This window comes from Poecilia mexicana, unplaced genomic scaffold, assembly GCF_051168715.1.
Source record: "Poecilia mexicana isolate PSO_F unplaced genomic scaffold, ASM5116871v1 scaffold_15, whole genome shotgun sequence".
Lineage (NCBI taxonomy): Eukaryota > Metazoa > Chordata > Actinopteri > Cyprinodontiformes > Poeciliidae > Poecilia > Poecilia mexicana.
This window is the reverse complement of record NW_028263384.1, coordinates 12,652,308-12,670,253: the sequence shown is the minus strand read 5'-3', so window position 1 is coordinate 12,670,253 and position 17,946 is coordinate 12,652,308. Positions and strand designations below refer to the sequence as shown.

The window sequence follows — 17,946 nt, the reverse complement described above, 5'->3', positions numbered from 1 at the left end:
ACATGGTAGCCGTTTTCACCAAGGGTTTCACAACCAGCTGTTAGTTTTCACATGAAGTCGGGTTGGTTTGACGTCTTCCTGGAGCAAATGAAGTCGACATTTAAAAACTGCTTTTTATATTTATTTGGGATGCCTTGTCTGACATTACAGCTTGTTTATTTGAAACATTTAAGTGAGCCCCCAAAAAACAACAGAATAAAAACCGTAACAGGAAAAACAGATTTCCATACAACTGCATAAAGCAAGTCAAACACAAGGAGCGGAGGCAGGTTACTTTATATGCTGCATAAATGGATATCCTATACTCAAAAAGATATCACATCACTATTCTGACGTGGAAAAGGGTTCAGAAGCGGAGCCAACGGAAACATTATTCACATTTGTACCTCGAAGGCTTTTTATTCCCATTTTGTCGACTGGTTCGGCGTGTCTGCCCCGGGCCGCCCGCCTGGCGCTGACATAAACATGAGACGCAATAAAATATTTAAGATCAAGGAGAAAATCTCCAATTAAAATATCTCTGTACTGTGACCCTGAGGATTCTTAGGGATTAGTCTGGATGCTGCGTGCATCTTAATGTCATCAGATGTTAGGATTTGGCTCAGCTTTTATGGGTAGTAGAGAGGACACCTTGATTTAGAGATTTCTGATGTTGTTGTGTAGCCAGCCTTCTGACATTGTTCTGCTCTAGTTGGGGAGAAAATACAATGTCGTGCTCGACTTTGATTCATTGAATAATGTACGCCATACTTTTTAGTCTTTTTATTTGCAAAAAAAAAACAAACTGTATTCTTTCCACTATTTCTGCAATTATATGTTGCTCTAAATTGGTTTTCTTCTCTCCCATGAGATAACAGTAAAACACATTGAAGCTTGTAGTTGCAATGGCATTTCAAGTGGTCAAGTCGCTACCTATAACTTGTCACTTGTACTTTTTCTGAGTCTGCTTTGAATATCAGATGTTAAATTCACTGCGACTGAACGCGGTGAACGTGACCAATCGCTGTTTTGTCCACAAGCTCATTCCATATCATATAGCCAGAGGACAATGTGAAGGTCAGCTCTGCCTTCACTCTGACCCGGACACATTCGTAGAAGGTTGGCGAGGTTTTATTTTTGGGCCGCGTCTCATTTACGTGTGGGATGTCGGGATCGGAAGTGACACATTGTTGGCAGTGCAGCTAGCGGGGGAGGAGGGATCCCAGAGTCCCCAAATACCAGTTCAAGCATGTGATCGGCGGGGATGGGATTTACTAGATCACATGGATGCGACCCACGGTGACAAAGAGCAAAACTGGTCGGACAGGTGGGCCAGAGCTTAACGTGCATTCCCTTGGCTGTTGTGTGTAATCCAGAAAGGAAACACTGCTCTGCACATAGCCTCGCTGGCTGGCCAGGCGGAAGTCGTCAAAGAGCTGGTTACCAATGGAGCCAACGTCAACGCACAATCTCAGGTGGGACACGAACACAAACATTCACCTACAGATAAAAATAAAAAAAAGAAACTAAGGTCGCCCTGCTCCGTTGACCTGAAGCCAGTATAATGTAATCACACTCTCACTGATGCACGCATTTGTTGGGCCTGATAGTGTATCAGGCAGTGAGTGACATTGTGGGAATCACTCAGTGGAAAGGATGTTACTGACAGTAGGTGGCAAATTGCCATCTAGGCCTCTGCGGAAAACCGCTGTCCGTGCATTTTACATTTAACTCTGTCAGATCAAGGTGAGAAGTGACGAGAAGTCTGACTGCTTCTCTTGAAGCAGGGGTCTCCAGCTCCCTGCTTGAGAGACGCCGTGCAGCAGCTCTTAAATGCACCGCTGTTCCAGGAACACCCGGATACAGCGGATGGCTCGTTACCACACCTCCGCAGCACTTTAATGGCACGTTAAGGAGGCTTTTTAGTTTCTTGATTGAAGCATGCTAAAGCATGAATGCGTCTAACAGCTGCAGGACAGTGTCTCTTCAGAACTGGGGTTGGACATTCCTCCGTTACAGCAGATAGAGCCAAAAACAAGACACGAGTATTACCTTAAGGGTGTTTGTGAGGATGTTTTTGTTTTGGCTTGATTTTTGTCACTGATGTCAGAAATATTGGCTGAGTCTGAACAAAATACAGCTGCATTTTGAGTAATTACAGCCCATCTTACGGGCTGATGATATTTTCCTGAAGTGAATTATTTGGTTGAAGATCCAGTGATCTTGAACAAGTCCCTTGTGTTGACCTGTTTGTAACTGTAACTGCTTGTGTGCCTGTGTTTTTTTTTTTTTGTTTGCTTGTTTTTGTTTTTTGACTCTGGGCTGTGTGCAGAATGGCTTCACCCCTCTCTACATGGCGGCGCAGGAGAACCACCTGGAGGTGGTGCGGTTCCTTCTGGAGAACAACGCCAGCCAGAGCATCGCCACCGAGGTAAACGTGTGCGCGTGCGTCCTACTCGCACGCCGGTTCGGTGGTGCGTTTCTGTGTCAGTGCTGTCGTAGAGTTCGTCTCCATGCGTTCGCCTCAGTCACTTGTGGTCTTCACAGCTGTTGTACTATCTACGTTCCTCTCCTCTCCTCCTTTTTCTTGTCCCACCCCCCTCCCCCAACCACTCACTCTGAACCTTCCTGTGTCTCCGTCTGTCTCTCCATCCTCTCGGCTGTTTGCTGCCGCGGCGTTTCCCCTCATCCTCTCTGTCTCACATCATCACTCTGTTTGTCTCCTCCTGCCCTCCTGTTCCCACTCCCTCTCTCTCCCCCCATCTCTTCGTGAGGGCCATGGCAGAGCCTCATTGATTGGTAGTGTATGTTGGTGGAGGCAGAGTGACCTTGAGTCGGTCACGAGACGTGGTCGGCTCCGCTTGCTGCCTCTCCTCCACTTCTGCTGCCGTGATTTAACACCACTCAGTCTGTGGGACTCAAACACACAAACACAAACAGGGATAGGTGTAGCTGCTAGTGCTAAAGCAGAAGGCAGTATACAGCTACGTGCTACAAAATGGGACATCCCTCTGACTTATGTAACACACACCATTGAATCACCTGTATTTGTGTAACATATCTGATGAGCTGAATGGACCACATGATGCAGTTATGCTATATTTGAAGAAAGTTTGCAAATAATGAAAAATCCAGCTTCTTGATTTGCTGGAAAGTATTATAACTCATTAATTATGGATTTTTTTCCCCCCATCAGAGCTTTGCAGGATTAGTGTGAAATATGTCACCACCAGTTGTAAATAATTGGTTAAATTTTTTTGAAACCGAGGTTCTGTGAAGTTATCAGTAAGGATTTCTGTACCTGTGGTAGAAATATTTCTTATGGCCCCGAGTTTGTAGAAATTGTTTGCTGTTGGAGTAGGTGTCAGACGGACCACCATTTGTTTAAGTTAAAGAAACTCACTGTGAAAATATTGAATTACTCTGAATGTAATGCTATATTAAATATTTACACAATCATGAGAGACAGGTATTCGGTTTTTCTTAGACGTAATTGCTAACAAAACTAGCCTGGTGGAGAATGAGGCTGTTATGTATCCATAGGCAACAGATTGTATCTTCCTGTACTTTGGGGATCTTATGGTTGTTGTTTTTTATCACAGTTGATCAGGCAGTAGTCTTCAACAACATCAACCTTGTTCAACTATGCTAAAATTAATGAAATAGTAAAATCAGTGACAGATTTTAAAAAAAAAATTAGATAAAGAGTTTCTAACTCAAATCTTCAAAAACAGATGTCCTTTTTTTTTTTTCAAATATTCCTCTGGTGCAACACATCTAAATTTAATAAATGGTTTATTAATGGTTTGTTCATTACTATATCATATATCGATCAGGTGTCTCTAGTTATTAACTCATCTGTCTTGGAAGCAGGGATGCATCCAAACCACGCAGATCAGAAGATGTGCACAGTTAATATCCACCAACCAGCTACACTGACCTCCAGTGTTCACTTTTCTGCAAGTAAATGCATCCTTTGTAGAGAAGACCATTAGACAACACTCACTAGAGTTTGATGTCTTTCTATTGTAGGGTTAGAGGAAATCCTTTCAACAATGACTTCATAGGACCTCGTTTCAAAAAATCCCAACTACTCAGACACACTCTAAATGTAAACTCCGTCTTTTAAACAAATCCAGCTTGACTTCATTTGTTAAACTTGTATTTTGTGTCTCTTTGCCCCGCGCTCCAACAGCAAGTCAGACATGTAAAAATGTGCGAGCAACATCTCTACATATTCTGCTCTAAAACCTGCTTCACTACCATCAACCTGCCACTCGTCATCCATTCCACCTCTAAGTGAAGCATTTCTCTGTTTGGCATCGGTGACCTTCTCTGTCCCCTCGTGTGCAGGACGGCTTCACCCCTCTGGCGGTGGCCCTCCAGCAGGGCCATGACCAGGTGGTCTCCCTGCTGCTGGAGAACGATACAAAGGGCAAGGTGCGTCTGCCTGCCCTGCACATCGCCGCACGCAAGGACGACACCAAGGCCGCGGCCCTGCTCCTGCAGAACGACCACAACGCCGATGTGGAGTCCAAGGTGAGCGTTGGGGAAGTTCAGCTCTGATCTGGGTCCTTCGGTCGGCTGGTTAATGTCAGATTTTTTTGTTTGAACTCAAATGACTTTGCGTTTTTCTATTTGTTTTGTCTCTTGCTTTCTTTTCTTTCCTGTTATTGGAATTTGTTGCAATTATTTATATTATTTTTATTTCTGGCAAAAAGGAGAAAGAAGTAAAGTGATTTGGAGGAAACTTGATTACTGATTGGGACAGTGATTTACTATCTGCGTTGGTGTTAACTAAAACAAGACAATACGTGCGATAATAGTCTTTTTTTTTTCAATTTTATGTTTTCATATAGTGAAAAAAACATGCCTACTAACGGTGTTACAGACCATCAAAGAACTATTAGTTCATACCAGCAACGTTCTCGACCTTTTGGATGCACGGCAGACATATTGGATGCTGAATTTAAGACGACATAAGGATGTCCGATCGTCCCAGTCAAGATTCCCGACTTCAGGTGGAGCTTTTGTCGTATTTCAAACTGGAATTTAGAAAATCCGACCTCAAAGCACTCAAAATGCATCATAGCTACATTAATTTGCAAAGATCTCCATTTATCCCTCTTTTTTTTGTTCTTTGTTTTAAACTATTTGAATGTTTTCAAAGCGCTATAAATTCAGCACGATTCTGCAGGTATTTTATTGTAAGCTACTCTGTCCTCAAGCCGGAAATCTTATGCAAAGTAGACTCAGGGTACATTATTTCTCACTGAGCTCCTTCTCTCCTCTTTGCCTTTTCTGCTTTTTTTTTTTCTCACTAACTGCCCATTCTCTCTTCTTTTGGCTGACTCTGTAGATGATGGTGAATAGAACAACAGAGGTACACATATATATCTGTACATTATGTAGTTTCCTCATTACAGTCCATAAAAACAAATAACAATCACTTCAGTGCCCCCCGACCTGATGCAGTTGTGTTTCTGCAGCCCTATATTATATCCCCCCGTTCTCCATTTTAGCTCATGTCTTCCTCCTCTTCATTGCTTCATTATGGTGTATACCTCAAATCATGGAGAAGAGTCAAAGTAAAAAAAAAAAAGCATGTTTATACCAAAATGTAAAAGAGAAAGTAAAATCTGGAGCTATAGAGGCTTGGGTATCAAGGTTTTCCTTGATTTAAATGGTTTCATGGTGTCCAAAAATGTCAAAGATTTTTTTCTTTTATTTTTGGCAAATGATTTGCGAATGTTGACAGAAATGTTGTCTTAATGTGTCCATGAAACTGGTCGACATGATAACCAGTGACCGCATGAGAAGTGGTTATCATCCACTGAGAAGCTGCAGTTTGTCTATAACCTGCATGGCAACAACCCCTTTAAGCTGTAAAACGTCTCGCTGTCTAGCAACAGCCGCTCAGTCTGTTGCTAGAGCAGAAGAACTCGGTCTTTAGCATACAGTGCCTCGCAAAAGGATTCGCTCAACTTTTTCACATTTTGACTTCAATGCATTTTTGTTACAGTTTTATGTGACGAACCAGCACAGAGGAACATACTTGAAGTGGAAAATGCATCTTTGTTTTTTATTTTCCATTTTTAAACCTGCGTCGACCGGTTGCAGAACAACCTTTTGCTGCAGTTACGACTCGAAATCCTGAGCAGATGTTTCTCCATCAGCTTTGCACATCTAGAGGCTAAAGCCTTTGCCATTTTTTCATCTCTGTGAAGACTCAGGCCAGTGAGATTGGTTGGAAAACATATGTGGGCATGTTTTTTTGTGTTTTTTTTAAGTCTTACCTTAGATCCTTAAAAAACCCAAAACGTAATGCAGCCACCACCACCACCATGTCTCACTGTGGGGTTAATGTGCCACACATCTTGGTTTGCATGTTTGCTGGAAAGTTCGTGGCACCGCATGGCTCATGGTAAACCACAAACAGGACTTCAAAAGACTTTTTTTTAACAACAGATTTGTATTTTACAAAGACGGATCTGCTCTCAATTGAAATATCAGCTATATTTATTCTGAAATGGAACATGCAGTAGTTATTTAGGTGTTTACATATTTTCATCTACTTAATAACCTTGAAAACCAATGATCATCCTTCCACTTCACAATCCTGCTCTGCTGTGCCTTGGTCTATCAAATAAAATCCAGATGAAATATACTAACGTTTCTGCTCATAAAACAGCAAAACGGCCAAAGGACATGGATACTTTCGCAAGGCACTGCACTTCTAGTCCTAAATTCGTCCACTTGAAGCATTTTGCATGGGACCAAAGCAACAAACATGACGCTGCTTCTGCGATAACCAGGGCCCCTTTGTCACACCAAAACCAGGTGGCCACCTCCTGTGTGAGCCTGTTTGGCTTGGCTTTATTTCTGCCATTGGCAGGCCTGACAGTCATCTGGTATGATTCACCCAAAAATGGCTTTGCTGACCTGAAGCTTGAGCATCGTGGTCAACAAATGTGCTTAATGTTCAGACTGATGAAGGGCTTTTGATGGTTCTATTAGTTTATCACTGACTCACAATTTTTTTTAAGGGTCAGATGACAATTTCATGTTTAAATATCAATTAAAAACATCTCAAATTGATTGCAACTGTAGTGTTTTACATATATTCAGTGTGAAACTTCTGCCTTGCTAATACATAGTAAGTTTTTAATTTTAGTACCTAAAAATCTTTGTGCAAGATTCCCTCAGTTATTTGGTTGCCAGTTGTTGTTTTTTGTTTTTGTTTTTGTTTTTCTGGCTTTAGCAGCAGTTTTAACTAACAATGTAATCCTACATGATGCCTGCCATTTAAAATGTAAGGAGCTGGATTTGTAGTTAATTTCTAGTGTAGTGGTTTTCATCAGTAAAATGGTTAGAATGTCAAAACGTTTAATCAGTCACTCAAACTTTATTTATAGACATTAATTTATAGATGTTAAAACAGAAGGATGGACATAAAACCACAAGAGGCGTGCATTCACAATGACCTAATTATTTAGACAGACAAATAATAATAATAATAATAATAATAATAATAATAATTGTACTAATTATGATAATAAGATGATGAAAATAAAACAACAATAGAGAATGAGGAAATATAAAAACTGAGGTTTATTTTTTAAATAATTTTATTTTTACTTAAAAAAAATTCTAAATCATTTAAAGCTCTGCTTTAGATTTTATACCATCAGCTCTTAAAGACGCATATCTATGAGAGGGGAGGCGCTAATGTTGATTAGCACGTAGCTAGACCCACATCTGTACAGACTTTCTCTTAGTGAAAACGTCAAGTGTTAGTGACCATGAATTTGTCCTTGTTTAATGTAGACAAAAAGCTGAGATTCAGACTTCTTTTGATGATTTGGTTGAAATATTTTCTAACATAACGTGTCTGTTTGTCTGGTTGTTGTTTTTTCCTCAATCCTCAGAGCGGCTTCACTCCCCTGCACATCGCAGCTCATTATGGCAACATTAACGTGGCCACGTTGCTGCTTAACCGAGGGGCTGCTGTGGACTTCATGGCTCGAGTGAGTTTACTCTGCCCTCTGCTGTCTGGTGGGGGTATTACCAGCTTCCAGTACAGAGACAAACCAGCTCAGGCAACAGAGACATTCTTTTCATTTCTATCTTTACTTTGTTAACAATATTGTCAGCGAGGAAAGACACATGACAATAAATACCATGGCATCAGAAAAGGTTGATTATAAACCAAAAAGGTCGTCTTTACTACTTTGATGCAACATGGATGACACTATAGGGGCTATGAAGGGACAAAATCAAACTCTGCCTCTTTAATGGCCTTTTTGCATTTCTTGTAGATTTCATAGGTTTTACTCTGCACAATTACATTTCATTACATCAAATACACCTGCTTAGTTCCTCCAAAATAATCCTGTAAATATTTTCCACAGCAACACTATTAGATCTGAGGGCAAGTGCCACCAAATTCTCTGCCTCATCAGATGTTGCCTGCACCATATTTAATAGGGGCCTAATTACTGGGTGTTGGCTGCTGTTTTAAGGGGTTGCTGGTGTTTGTGCCGATTTTGACACTGATTACACGTCTACAACGTCTTGCCAGAGCAGAAGGAATAGTTAGACTCACCCAAGGAAGAGGCTCAGCAGATGCTTGTTTTTGAATTTACACCATTTGTTTTCACTGAGGGGTTGGCCTATGGTTGTTTAATTGTTGAAATTGCTGGTTAAATGAGAAATGGCTAAATGATCAAATGCTTTAATTACAGTTTTATTCAACTGGTGCTTTTGGCAAATAAGAGGTACATCAATTTGCGGTTAAATATTTTCAGAAACATTCCTATTTTTCTATCAGAACGACATTACTCCGCTTCACGTGGCATCAAAAAGGGGCAACAGCAACATGGTGAAGTTACTACTAGACAGAGGGTCCAAAATAGATGCAAAGACCAAGGTGAGACTAGACTACAATTTATCCATGAAAGACCTTGTAATGTATAATAAAGGGGATGAATATTTATGGATCGATATGTTTTCAGGATGGTCTGACGCCTCTTCACTGTGGAGCGAGGAGCGGCCACGAGCAGGTGGTAGAAATCCTTTTGGACCGAGGAGCACCCATCCTGTCCAAGACCAAGGTAGCTACCCGAATGATAAGCTTGTGAGCCGACGCTTTGCTCGTTAAAGGAAGAGGTCACAAAGACATCACATTTGTTCTTGGCTGTTAAACATAGGTCTTAGTAAGTCATACCTTCATCAATAACACTGACACGTTTGTTTCAATCAGCTCCTCTAATCACACAGAGCGATTTGAAATCTGTTATCCAATCAGACAGCAGAACTGTTGCTGTAGCGTTGTCGCATTGTCTCCATAACGTCTGTGCGACTTCTCCAGAGCAGCCTGTCCTCGCTGCGTAAACCCTGCCGTTTGACCGCGCAGGACGACCAGTGTAACAACATAGACATTGTTGTAATGACCTCGTTATAACAATGCTTCTGTAACAGCAACTTCCTTCGCAGTTTTACCTGTACAAGCGCACGACTGCGTCCTAACTGCGTGTTGTCTGTCTGTCCACCTGTGTACGTGTCTGTCTGCGTGCGTCTGTTTTTTTTCTTTTCTCTCTCTCTCTCTCTCTCTCTCTTTGTCTGGATCTCTCCGTCTCCTCCCCTCTCCTGTTCTCTGTTCTCTCTGCCTCTCTCCGACGCCTTGTAGAACGGCCTGTCGCCGCTGCACATGGCCACTCAGGGGGACCACCTGAACTGCGTCCAGCTCCTGCTGCAGCATGATGTGCCAGTGGACGACGTCACCAACGACTACCTGACGGCGCTGCATGTCGCCGCGCACTGCGGCCACTACAAGGTGGCCAAGCTCATCGTGGACAAGAAGGCCAATCCCAATGCAAAAGCTCTGGTGCGAACAATGTGGGAGCATGCTATGCTCAAAATGGGTTAATATGATTGTTGAATTTTAGTTTGTGAACCAAAACCAAGTTATTTTGATGCATGCTCTTAATCAGAGGTGGCAGTCCAGGCCAAATAGTTGAATCATAAACTCAACTCGGTGTTTCAATTGAACATTGATCACAAATATGTATCAATAGTTTTAGAAGACCTCCTGCAAAACGTCCAACGTTGACTAGATGTCACTGTAACATTAAATTTCTCCCTTTCTAGAACGGCTTCACTCCGCTTCACATCGCTTGCAAGAAGAACAGAGTAAAAGTGATGGAGCTTTTGCTGAAACACGGGGCGTCCATACAGGCTGTAACAGAGGTGCAACACCGAGCCGGAGCGCAGTTCCAACAAAATCCAATTTGCTTTGCTCTTCAAGCTTGACGTGCTTTACAGACAGATATTTGAATCGTTACTGTTTCCATGCAGTCTGGCCTAACGCCGATCCACGTGGCAGCCTTCATGGGCCATGAGAACATCGTCCACGCACTTACACGCCACGGAGCGTCGCCCAACACCACCAACGTTGTGAGTGGATGATATCTAAATGATGCTGATTCTGGGTTTTGTCCAACTTCGACTTGAAACGCGTTGTGTTTGTTTCCTCCAGCGAGGGGAAACGGCTCTCCACATGGCGGCGAGGGCCGGCCAGGCAGATGTAGTTCGTTACCTGCTGAAGAACGGAGCCAAGGTGGACACCAAGTCCAAGGTTAGTGCAAAGCGCCTCACTATGATTCACTCAGTCCAGTGAATAACGCTAACGGTCACCTCGTCGCTCCGCGTGTAGGACGACCAGACAGCATTGCACATCTCCAGTCGGCTGGGAAAGGTTGACATCGTCCAGCAGCTGCTGCATTGTGGTGCCTCTGCCAACTCTGCCACCACTTCAGGTTACACGCCCCTTCACCTGGCCGCCCGCGAAGGGCACCAGGATGTCGCCTCCATGCTGCTGGAGAACGGTGCCTCGCTTTCCTCCTCCACAAAGGTAAATCCCACAGAGGTCAGGTGAAACGCAGACACTCAGGAAACAGAACGGAGGTCCTCCGGTTTCAGTACCACACTTCCCCACTAGTGGGCCTCCGGGCTGCTTGTCCCTGTTTTCTGTTCCACATCCAATTTCGATTCTGACAATTGTATGTTTTGGGGGCGGGGGAGGGGAGATTTGTAACATCAGGATTGTTATTTAAAACATTTCCTGGAGTTAACTATGATTTTTGGTTCTAGCTGAGATCGCATATCCAAGTAAAGATCGAGGTCAGAAAAAAGAGATGAGGAGAAGAATTAATGCAGCCGGTTTGTGGAAGTGTGCGATGTGTAGCTGGGGGCTGTTTTTAAAGGTCACCTCTATCGGTGGAGCAGATTAATGGAGGGTGAACCCCGTGGTGGGCTCTTTCTCGTCAACACTCACTCACTCTGTACCTCTGGGGATTCCAGCGGATACCGAGCAAGAAATGGATGCAGCTGCATGTAAGAGGAGAGGAATTGGAGTTCAGTAACTACGAGTTAATGTGTGATGTTTACCGAGCAATTCTGTTAAGAGCAGCTTCTCCATCCAGGAGCCTGTCTTCTCCCTCACTGTGTGTGGATGCTGACTGTAGGCAGTCAGAAAGAAAGGAGGTCATGTGTTTCAGTGCAAGCGGGAATCTGTGGGAGTCCCACATTCCTTTGGAAAATATGACCAAATGTCTTTAAATATCTCCACACACACACACACACACACACACACACACACACACACACCCCCCCACACACACACACACACACACACGCACACACACGCACACACACACACACACACACACACACACACACACACACCCGCAGTGCTGCTCATTTTGTAGCATTTTTGGCTCACTTTCTGAAGCGTTTTTGATCCACTGTGTTTCTTTTGTGTGGTTAATTCTTTATAACAGCAAAGTAGACATAAGTTTAATTATCACTCTGGTCATAGCAGGACAAAAAAAATCTCAAGTAGGTAGTAACTGTTTAGGGTTCGCTTATCATTTTGATGTTTTTTTACACAACAGCCAAAGTCGCTTTTTAATGATCCATTTTACTTAATTGTGACGTTTTATGACCACTTTGGAAACATAATTCTCATATTACATACAATTCCGTCCCGTAATATTGTCATCTATACCTGTGCTTTTTGAGATCACTTTTGCAGCCGTGTGCTACCACTCACTAGTCCAATTTGGACTCAAATTACATTCAGTAACCTTCTTAGCTCATTATCGGGTCAGTGTTCGGTTGGACCGAATTAAGCAAGAGTCAGACAACACATCAAACCGATGAAAGAAAAAAATACTTCACTGGCCCTCGTTTCTCTCAAACAGTTGCCTGACCTAAGCTTCAGCTGCGACTATTTAAATTAAACTGGACAGTGAAAAGTTAGATGTGTTTTTTTTTTTTTTTAATCACATTTCATCTCTATAAACCTTGGAGTTATTGTGAGTCTCTTCTATGTTATCTGGTTGCTAAACAGATATCTTACCCTTAGTAAATGAATCTTCTTGCATCATTACTTTTATGGCACAACCATTAGATTAGACTTAGGTTGCGTGATTAGAGTTATATGAAACGCTATATCGCTAAAGTAAATTAATATACAAAAGCATTAAAAATTCCCTATGAACTTTCTTTTCTTCTTATTTACATTGTATTTAACGCCACTGATTGGTTTTTGCTCTGCGTCCACCAGAAAGGGTTCACGCCGCTGCATGTAGCAGCAAAGTACGGCAAGATGGAGGTGGCCAGTTTACTTCTTCAGAAGAGAGCCCCGCCTGACGCTGCAGGAAAAGTGAGGACAAAACTACTGTGCCTTTTCTGTTCAAAATGTTTCTGTATGTAAGCTGCCAGAGGGTAAAAAGAGGCCCAAAAAAACTAAAAGAAGTTGTCCAGATCTGGTGGTTTTAGTATTTCTGAATTATTAGTAAAAGACTGAAAGTCTTTAGCAGGTGTAACAACTTGTTCTAATTTAACAAAGTGTCGGGAATAATGTTCAAAGTGAGATTATCTGATTTCCATCCAATACAAACAGTAGATGCTCTTCCTGTGGCGTAAAGCTTGAGGGCAGATTGACCTTTTCTCCCCTGATGCACTCGAACACACACATTGGCACACTTTCTTTCTTAGGACAGACCCACTGGCAGTCGGCCACCACTTATCCTAATAGCACTCATGTATGATAATGAAGCTCCCACAATGCATGGCGTTGTCACACCAAACTCCTAAATCCAGGCTTTGTTGTGAATTTTTTGGGCTACCTTGAAATGATATTAGGGGAAATAGTATGCAGTTTGACTCACCGAGGCTAAACGTGTGGGGAAAACGGCGACTCCACTTCCATTGTGAGCTTTCATCAAACAGGTTTGAAGTCATTCTGCGGATATTTGTGATGGCCCAACAGGCTATTTCTGGTATATTTTGGCAGTATAAAGCTGGCCTACTTCCTGTTTTTATTTTTTGATGCTGAAATTTATCCTCACATGCATCCAGGTCGGCCTCGTTGTGACATGTTTTAATAAATCGCACGTTTTGCAAGATTGACGCTGCAGTTTTGGAACCAAAGTCATTATTGTGCAGTAATAAGCTCTGTAGAGGATTTTAAAATAAACAGGTAAACCACTAAAATGTTCCTCTGATGATAGTATTTAATTTTTATTTTAAATGTGGGACTTCCAGAGTCCCTCATTTAATATCACAGTTTAAGTTATGACAAAATGGAAAAGGTTCATAGCATTTATTCTTGTGCATACATTTGCACAAGTTTTTTTACATACAGTTTTTTACATACATTTCAAATACTTTACCAAAGAAATATAAATCTAAAAAAGAAAAGGAAAAAAAAGACAACAAACAAAGTCAAGGATTTGACCAATGACACACTCTCCTTTGGTATGCCTCTTTTTTGCAGATGCTAACATCCTACTTTACTCTCCCAGTCTTCCTCCAGTTTTCTCTCCGTGTTCTGTTGATTTGATGCTCTAACTTTAGATTAGCATGTTTCTAATAGTACATGCTAAGTGATTTCTAATATTCTGTCTTGCATGCCCTGTGCGTGTGTCTGTGTGTGTGGGTGTCTCAGAGTGGGCTAACTCCGCTGCATGTAGCCGCTCACTACGATAATCAGAGAGTGGCGCTGTTGCTGCTGGATCAGGGATCTTCCCCTCATGCTGCCGCCAAGGTATCCACACAGACACAGAAAATACTCATATTGTCAATATTACTTTACATTTTTGTAAAGTTTGGATTTAGAATGATGGGTCATCTTTAGCTAACTTTGAATTAGCTATTTAGCTCCTAAATAGTGGCTTCAGTAACTTCTAGGAAGCCATTTATTTTATCTCTCAATGTTGATGCTTTATGCAGTTTGCTCTGCATGGAAATATTTGTTGATTTACAGTTTGGCAGTAGCTTTTGTACTCAAGTGATGAACAGAAAAAAAATGTTTGTCAAGAGAAAATATCATGCAACACTTGAGAGACTATTTTTCATTTCCTTTTACTCACCCAGTCATTCCTTCCTGCATGTCTTTTTTTTTTTTTTTTTTTGCTGCTCGCTTATAATAAAACATTGGGTGAGTATTGGGTGCATTTGGATTAATTTAAGCACTTCTGGGAAGTTGTTACTGGTGTTATTCTGGAGGAGGAGTCTGTCTGCATAATCTTTCATACAAATGCAAGCTGTACATTTCTTCAGAGCTCAGATAACAAAAACCATTTTAAAAATCCCATGAAAAGTAACTCTGAGTTGATTTTTAGAAGGAGGCCAATTTAAAAAAAAAAAAAAAAAAAAAAAAAGATAGTGTGACTTTAGTTGTATATTTTTAGAACATGTTCTAAATTTACTGAATGTGACAGATGCCTTTTGCACACTCTCTTAATCTTTTTTACTAGCTCTATTTTAAGCTTTAATCTCCTTGCTACTTTTTGGGTCCTAAAGCTGCATATAAATTTGAATAAACCCTCCTCAGTTTCCGCCAGGGGAAGATACTCTGATCAGCCATAACGTTACGGCTCCCAATGAAATCCCCTGCAGTGCTAATACTGGTCCCATTAAAACCACTATTAGCATCTTTAGCTATCTTAGGAGCATGTTTCAGCCAACGTGCATCAATGAGCCTTTGCCACACCTGGTTGCAGATCCTAAAATGTTTCTTCATAGGTCCACTTTTGATAAGTATTGACCAGCAGAAGAGAGACGGGGCTTTGAGTTTCAAACCTGGATTTAATTTAACTCATGCCTCGTTTCACTGAGCAGCTTGGACTGGTGCGGTTTGTTGTGCTATTTCATGGTCCGGTATATTTGGGAAAGGGTCGGTTGTACTACGTCACTCATTCTATGGTAATCAATGGTGGTTCTTGCAATGTCTGTATTGTTGGACTTGGGTAAAGTGACTCTGATTTGACAGAAAACCTGCAGTTTTTGAGAGGTTGCAACCTAGTTTTCCCATTAACAGTTTTTTTTCCTGTTCTTGTATAAAACAAGCGTGAAGTTTATTAATTTTTTCTTCATTAATTTAGGTCTAGGATTATCTTTAATTAGCTTTTGAGGAATGACAGTCTACTAAATCTTGATCTTATAAATGACCTGCAGTTACATCAAATTAGTATTTCAGTTCCCCTTCCTTGTCCTAGAACGGCTACACGCCTCTCCACATCGCTGCCAAAAAGAACCAAATGGACATCGGGACCACACTGCTGGAGTACGGCGCAGACACCAACGCGGTGACGCGGCAGGGCATCAGTCCAATTCACCTGGCGGCGCAGGAGGGCAGCGTGGACCTCGTGTCCCTGCTGCTGGCCAAGAATGCTAACGTCAATGTGTGCAATAAGGTGACCGATGCCAGTTTTTACAATCCCTGCTGGAAACACATAAACCAATGTTGTTTGAAACAAACATGTTTAGCTTTTGATCCCAAAACGTACAAAATGTGATTTTTATTTTTTTTTTCTCCCCCACAGCGGGATCTTTGGAGCTCCTTTTTTTTTTTTTTTTAAATAGAGTTGTTATCCTGTAGTTCCGTTCTTAGCTACATCCAGGACATATTTGTTCATGTGTTATATTGTGTGTGTACTTTAACTTAACACAGAGTGGACTCACGCCCCTGCACCTAGCAGCTCAGGAAGACAAGGTCAACGTTGCAGAAATCCTTGTAATCAACGAGGCTGATGTCAACTCACAAACAAAGGTAGAACAGTCCAGTCTGCAAATACAAAAAAAAAAAAAAACTGTAGCCTTATTCGGTTTTTGTAGTTTTTTTTTTGTTGTTGTTGTTGTTGATTCATTCTTTCTACATTACTTAGAGTTTTAACATTTCAAATAAACAAAATGTGTTTACCGATCACCCTGTTCTGCATCAAACAAACCCATTGAAATAAAAAGTCAACCTGTATGTGTCCACTGAGGCTGATCTGTCCCAGCTGAAGGTTATTTGGGGAGTGTTTGTGCTGACAGGACAGATGTTTATAGCAGAAAGGTCATTCCTGCCCTGATCTCTAAGTGTTGTGCTCATAATCATAACTCAACATGAGACATGAAGCAGCGTTCTGTTTTTTTTTGCAAGACGGTGATAGCCTGCTGAGAGTTTGGTTAGATGAGCATCTTTCCACATTTTTAAAAGAAATACCTCTAAAGAGAGCGATATCTATTGGAAGTTATGTTTCATGCTCCTTTTGACTGTCCATAACTTCCTCCTACCCTCCCTTTCATCTCCTTTCCCTTTCATGTCCCTCCATCTGCAGATTGGATACACTCCCCTGCATGTGGCCTGTCACTATGGCAACGCAAAGATGGCAAACTTTCTTCTGCAGAACCACGCCAAAGTCAACGCCAAAACAAAGGTGAACCTCCTCAGTGTTGCAGCCAGAATCAGTCACTTTAAATCTCTTTAATATCTATAGCAGCACCAATTTCATGTTTTTTTTTTTAAACAAAAGATCGGCCTTGTAGCTTATCCTCAAACCAGTTTGAGCTGAGGAAGAAATCCTAACCGTTCCATCGAGTTTCAAACTCAGTTCCCCAAAGAAGAAGTTGTTTCAATTCACGTGTTTTGACTGCGTCTGTCTCCATCTAGAACGGCTACACTCCACTCCACCAAGCAGCTCAGCAGGGCCACACCCACATCATCAACCTGCTGCTTCAGCACGGAGCCTCGGCCAACGACCTCACCGCGGTGCGAACGCCGAACGGACAAGCTGAAATGCTGAGTGCTTTCTGTGTTTTCCGGAGCTTTAATATCGTTCTCTTTTTTTCCCCCACGATGGTTAGAACGGAAACACTGCCCTTTCAGTGGCCCACCGTCTGGGGTACATCTCCGTAGTGGACACTCTGAGGCCCATGACTGATGAAAACCTCTCGGCTATGGTGAGACACTGTCTTCTACTCTGCAGTTTCTTGTTTAATGTTAGAAAAACTACGTCGATGCAATTAAGCACTACTTAATCGTGTCGGCGCCGGCTTGTCCAAGTCAAACCTGGCCCTCCAGTCGGCAGCACAGTTAATGGAGCGAGAGAGCAAATGTGGCATCATGAGCCGGCAAGCTAGTCCGTCACGCCGTGTCACATGTGGGACGTTGCCCTGATTAGAAGACTTAGATTGGAGCTTAGGCTTCTTCTCCTTAGCCAAGGTCACCGGCAGCGATCTCATTGACACAAGGCTCAATGAGGAGTGTGAGGGTGGGCCACAGGAGAAGGGTTTGCACACGATGCAGCGCCAAAGTTAGTGGGAAAAGTTGGGGGAAAATGGGCAGTGAGAAGCAATCTTTTTGAGTGGTAGGAAGTAAAAGACTGCACAAGGTAAAATCAAGTGTCAAGTGGTTGAACATACAAACAAAAAGAAAGAAAGAATTATGTTTCTCCAACAACTTCTAACTATGTGTCATGTCCCTTTGTGTTTTTTTTTTTTTTATTTTTTTATTCAGAGTGCCTCAGAAAAACACAAAATCAATGTCCCGGAGACCATAAATGAGTTTCTTGACATGTCAGATGACGAAGGTAAGTGAATCATTGTTAAAATATCTCAGATTTTATTGGTTTT

General features: G+C 42.0%; 1 protein-coding gene across 1 annotated transcript in view; it reads left to right on the top strand.

Annotated features, from left to right (window-relative positions):
* The window catches only part of LOC106914045 (uncharacterized), a 127,243-nt gene that overhangs the window by 63,670 nt on the left and 45,627 nt on the right, over nucleotides 1-17,946 (top strand). Inside the window, exons 4-22 of the mRNA XM_088013097.1 lie at nucleotides 1,356-1,454; nucleotides 2,312-2,410; nucleotides 4,333-4,518; nucleotides 7,908-8,006; nucleotides 8,810-8,908; nucleotides 8,994-9,092; nucleotides 9,668-9,865; nucleotides 10,129-10,227; nucleotides 10,336-10,434; nucleotides 10,517-10,615; nucleotides 10,694-10,891; nucleotides 12,608-12,706; nucleotides 13,994-14,092; nucleotides 15,546-15,743; nucleotides 16,001-16,099; nucleotides 16,653-16,751; nucleotides 16,985-17,083; nucleotides 17,179-17,274; nucleotides 17,831-17,903. Coding sequence (XP_087869223.1) covers nucleotides 1,356-1,454; nucleotides 2,312-2,410; nucleotides 4,333-4,518; nucleotides 7,908-8,006; nucleotides 8,810-8,908; nucleotides 8,994-9,092; nucleotides 9,668-9,865; nucleotides 10,129-10,227; nucleotides 10,336-10,434; nucleotides 10,517-10,615; nucleotides 10,694-10,891; nucleotides 12,608-12,706; nucleotides 13,994-14,092; nucleotides 15,546-15,743; nucleotides 16,001-16,099; nucleotides 16,653-16,751; nucleotides 16,985-17,083; nucleotides 17,179-17,274; nucleotides 17,831-17,903 — 2,236 coding nt within the window. The remainder of the gene's footprint in view (nucleotides 1-1,355; nucleotides 1,455-2,311; nucleotides 2,411-4,332; nucleotides 4,519-7,907; nucleotides 8,007-8,809; nucleotides 8,909-8,993; nucleotides 9,093-9,667; nucleotides 9,866-10,128; nucleotides 10,228-10,335; nucleotides 10,435-10,516; nucleotides 10,616-10,693; nucleotides 10,892-12,607; nucleotides 12,707-13,993; nucleotides 14,093-15,545; nucleotides 15,744-16,000; nucleotides 16,100-16,652; nucleotides 16,752-16,984; nucleotides 17,084-17,178; nucleotides 17,275-17,830; nucleotides 17,904-17,946) is intronic.